At 40.1% G+C, this 4,675-nt stretch overlaps 1 protein-coding gene across 1 annotated transcript; it reads right to left on the reverse strand.

The window, feature by feature from the left end:
- Positions 1-3,716: 3,716 nt before the first annotated feature.
- LOC124803295 (hepatoma-derived growth factor-like) lies at positions 3,717-4,094 on the reverse strand. Its single transcript, XM_047264477.1, has one exon. It carries the CDS (start codon positions 4,092-4,094, stop codon positions 3,717-3,719), a length of 378 nt encoding a protein of 125 aa, XP_047120433.1.
- Positions 4,095-4,675: the final 581 nt, after the last annotated feature.

The raw sequence follows: 4,675 nt of genomic DNA on the forward strand, positions 1-4,675 counted from the left end.
ACTTTTAGCATATGCAAGAAGGAAAATTGGAATCATCTGCCATGTTTAGTGGCAGAGCATATTTAGATGGAAATATGGTTACTTTCCGATGACACTGGAAGAATAGTCTTCTGTATCTTATTTTCGCACAAAAGTTACGTGGTGGCTCTACATATGGACGTATGTCCTATTCCGAATAGTTTACGAGATAGAACACATTTAATATCACTTTTGTACGTTTCTCTTGAATGACTCGTAAACCGCACCCTCTACCCTCCAGAATAAGCCAGGTCGACAACACAGACGGCACTGAACTTGTAATGGGCTGTGCTACAGTACACTCCTAGCGGTAGAAATGCGTACGCCTCAAGCTCCGCCCATGGCAATCTTATCCGTTTTTGTTTTTTTTTTGTACCTCGCTCGTACTAAGCAGTAGGCAAAATAAAAGGGTTGCAACTGTAAACTGAAACATATATTATTTCTAAAAAATGCACTGATCGCTGTTACAAGCGACAGTATGTCGAGAATATGAGACTGCATCTTTGGTGGTGACGTTTATGAGATACGCGTAACGAGCAAACAGAAACACTTCTCAGCTAGGTGGTTGCTGGACGTCAGTTTACTTCAACAAACTAGAGAAAGATGTGGAGCAATTTTTACGTTTTGCTTATCTCCAAGTGTGAAATACAGCCCTCTGTATTTACGTCAGCGGTGCAGGAAGCCTGAGCCGTACACAGGACGACGTGTTGCGTCAGAAAGCTTGAATTCCTAGCGCGTGTTTTGTCTCTGTGGGGACCTTCAACAGTATAGTGCAAGACTTTGCAGTACTTAAGCAAATTGGTTGTGACTCTTGTTTACATGCACTTTTCATAATATCGTTGTATATTCGACTTTAGATCCTCAAGGATAATCGCTATTTTCAAACCGAGTTTTACCTTCTGAGGTGAAAACTTACACTGGATATTTGCAATCTCCATAGCACTGGAAACTGAACAATATGTTCCTCGATAGTCTGCAGCTTATGTAAGTCTCCAATTTATGGGTTTTGTTGTTGAGTTTAATTGAATAGGCAATGTGGCTGACATGTTGTGAGACGAATGCAGATAGAACTCAACAAAATGTCATGTGACTAGGGCCTCCCGTCGGGTAGACCGTTAGCCTGGTGCAAGTCTTTCGATTTGACGCCACTTCGGCGACTTGCGCGTCGATGGGGATGAAATGATGATGATGAGGACAACACAATACCCAGTCCCTGAGCAGGCCCTTAGGATTGACATTCTGTCGTGCTGACCACTTAGCTACCGGGGGCGGACAAATATAAATGTAAGACGGCTGAAACGGTAGAGGACTGTAGCTAAATGGAGAAAGACCTACGGGGGTGCAAGGGCATGTAATCGGACCTGAACATGAATCATTCTACATTATTGGATATAAATAGACGTAGAGATCCGTCACTGCTAGATTATGGTGTTGGTGACAGATCAGTGGAAATAATAACTAGCATATAAAACTTAGTGGTAACAGTTCGTAGTCACTTAAAGTGGAATGACAACATGAAGGTAACTGTAGCAAAAACAGAAGTCAAGCTGAGGTTCAGAAATGTAATTCAAATGTGAAAGAACTAGCTTATTAAACACTTGTAATACCATGATATGTACTCGCAAATTACGAATAAAGTATCATAACAGCTTCATAGTTTACTGGGAAAATATGAAAACTTGTTGTGGATCGGAACTCGAAGACAGATTTCTCACTTATCGTGAGTGGTTGCTTTAACCGTTTTTTTTTCCTTTCAGAACTAAGGTTTATTGTATTGTCGCTATGCTTAGGTCTTTGTAAGTATTTATGTAGTTTTAGCATATTTACTGTGCGGTTGGGAAACAATGTAAATTTATATTTATACTTGAGTCAAAATAAACTGATAGGAGGAATGGCAGATTCATACTATACCCACACATGTAATATGATTACGGCGGCAAGAAATGTGCAGTTCAGTTCTGAATCTCAACACGCTCTCCATTACTCACTAGCTACGTATTACGGTCTACAACTGACAGGTTACCACAACTGATATAACAACAGTGATCGGAATAGAAGAGAAGGCACAACCTAGGCGGCGTTTTGGTAAACAAATCGCTGTCAATCACTTATCTCATCCAGGTAAGATTGACTGCTTTAACAAATAAAACATGTCATAGGGTTTGCTAACAAAAGCCTGTTGTCAGGCTGGAATGGAGTGAACATTAATGTGAACATTAATGTGAACATTAAAAATCATGCATCAAAGTGCAGGAGAAGAAGAAAGTTTCTGCACACTGCATATGATTATCTGAAACCAAAGTTTAGAGTTTAGGTACATATAGATACAGATCTTTATTGATTATCAAGGTGGGACAAAATTCATATTATTTTACGAAACAATCACCTATCCATAATTTCTTCACTAAGTATACAACAGAGTATGCAAAACATCATATTCTATTCTTAACTGATGGGACAGCTGGCCATAAAAAACAGCCCATACAAATTTAAAGAGCTACAAAAGATTGTTAAAACATTCCCTACCAAATCAGTTGTGTTTTACATTTTTTTCGCACCTCGCAAGTGTTTTTCATGTAACAATTAATACTGTTTATAAGTAGTATGTATACGAGGGTCATCAGTATATAAGAAGAATCAAGTATTTAACACATAAACAGAAGACTTGCTCTCTGAGCTGATTTTCAATCTTCTGATTATTTTGAATCCTGAATGAAGGAATGGACACACTCTAGGGAATGCTGTAGTAACCTGCTGAAATTTTAGGTTAAGTGCTGCAAAAGAACTGCAAAATGACTGATTATCAGGAACAGTAAAAAGCGATTCAAACTGGCTGTAAATGTAGGCTGCTTTATTTGTTATTGTGGCTGTCTTGGGATAGAACTATGCTTTTTGTTGCTCTGAGAAATTCCACTTGTCTACATTTCCTACATAATGACGAAGTCTGCTGATGGTTTCTACTAAAGTCAGTTGCTTGAGGAGCATCAAGGGATCGATTGACAGGCCAGTGAGTTCATCTAAATGTTGCAAACATTTGTCAGGATCTGCACTCAATAAACCTACACATCCTTTTATTGCCAAGCGAAGTTCTGTTTCGAGCCATTTAATTTTACTCTTCCGGCGTTCAATTAACAGTTGGCCATGTGTATTTTCTGATTCTTGAAGGTATGTTTGCATAATATCACCTGCTTCTATTAAATCCTTCAATTTAAGGGCACCTTCAAGAGCTTTCTCTTCATCTGTATTTATACGGATGCAAACAGCTTGACCTGATGGAGCATTTGCCCTCACCGACTGCTTCTTTTTCAGAGTTTTCTTAAGCTCTTTTGCACCACTTTCTATTTCTGCAATACTTTCCTCAATTTTCACTGAAGGCTTTTGTTCTTGAGAAGATCCTTCGTCAGCAGCAAGCATGGTGGTTTGAATGACACCTTCTTCCAATGCAGCAGCGTCATCGTCATCGTCATCTGCAAACTTTTTTGGTTTAATTTTACGGCCAGATTTACTTACAATCTCTGCTCTTTAAGGAGAAGGCTGTATTCCGACAGTCTCTGGAGTGCGCAGAGGTTCTTTGTTCATACACTTCCGGTTACCTGAAGTACTCTGACGCTTTGTTCGTTTTGTTCCCTGTTCATCACGACCAATTTCAGTCACACGTTTACGCTTCACAGGACGCTTCTTGTCCTCTGCAGTACCAGTCACTGATGGCTTTGAACAGAAGTTCTCGGTGCTTCATCAACGACCAAATCTCCTTCACCTTCACTTTCACCATCTGCACGTTGTGTAGTTGGAATACTACCTGGAATATTTGGAGGTGGAGGTTCTCTTCTCTGAATCTGTGCTAAAGCCTGGGTAAAACCTTTGCGCTTTATTGGTTTTCCATATTTTTCTCTGTTTTCATAATACAAAAGCAGATCTTCAACTTTCCAAACAGTAGTCTCTGCAGTACCATAAAAGAAAACATTGTATTTTACATTATTGGGAGTTGACGCTGCTACATTTTCCACTCTTGCAGGCCACAGCGGGCGTCCGCGAACTTTCGCAAAAACCTTGTCTCCTGGATGAAAGGTGTTCATGTCTGAGTGCAAATGTATCAGTCAATCTCCAAAATTTCAGTATCAAAATATCAAAATGTGCGGCTGTATCACCGCCCACCAGTAGCGTTTCTTCTACGAGTCCTTATTAAGACAATTCGCCTGCTTTCACCATAATTGAAGACGTTGTAGTTCAACGAAGACCAAGACGGAGTCTAAACACTAATTCAAATAACTCTTCCGTTCGGCTATTCAAGCACGCTTCCAGGACCGATTCAGATCTCTACATGTCCCACTGTCTGCTTTCTATAGTGCTCGCACAATTAGGCTATATGATTCCAGCACAGGGAAAGACTGATACGATGGTAGGAACTTTAATAGTGGCAATTATTTATTTACAGCTCGTAGAAAATAGATACGTGTTTCAAAGTTTTACTGACCTTCAGAGTAGTCACCAGCATTGTGTATAACCCGTTGCCAGCGATGTGGAAGTCGTAGGATACCCTTAGCTGCGCCAGTTGTGTTGACAGTTCGAGCGGCGCGGTCTCTTGCTCGACGAATTTGTAACTGTTCTGAAGCGAATGCCGTGAAGTGTTTCCTTCAGTTTAGAAATCGAGTTGAAC

This window comes from Schistocerca piceifrons, chromosome 6 (genome assembly GCF_021461385.2).
Source record: "Schistocerca piceifrons isolate TAMUIC-IGC-003096 chromosome 6, iqSchPice1.1, whole genome shotgun sequence".
NCBI classification, from domain to species: domain Eukaryota; kingdom Metazoa; phylum Arthropoda; class Insecta; order Orthoptera; family Acrididae; genus Schistocerca; species Schistocerca piceifrons.

Excerpts from the sequence above, each read along its gene's own strand:
- LOC124803295 (XM_047264477.1), bottom strand. The coding sequence starts at position 4,094 with ATGAACACCTTTCATCCAGGAGACAAGGTTTTTGCGAAAGTTCGCGGA.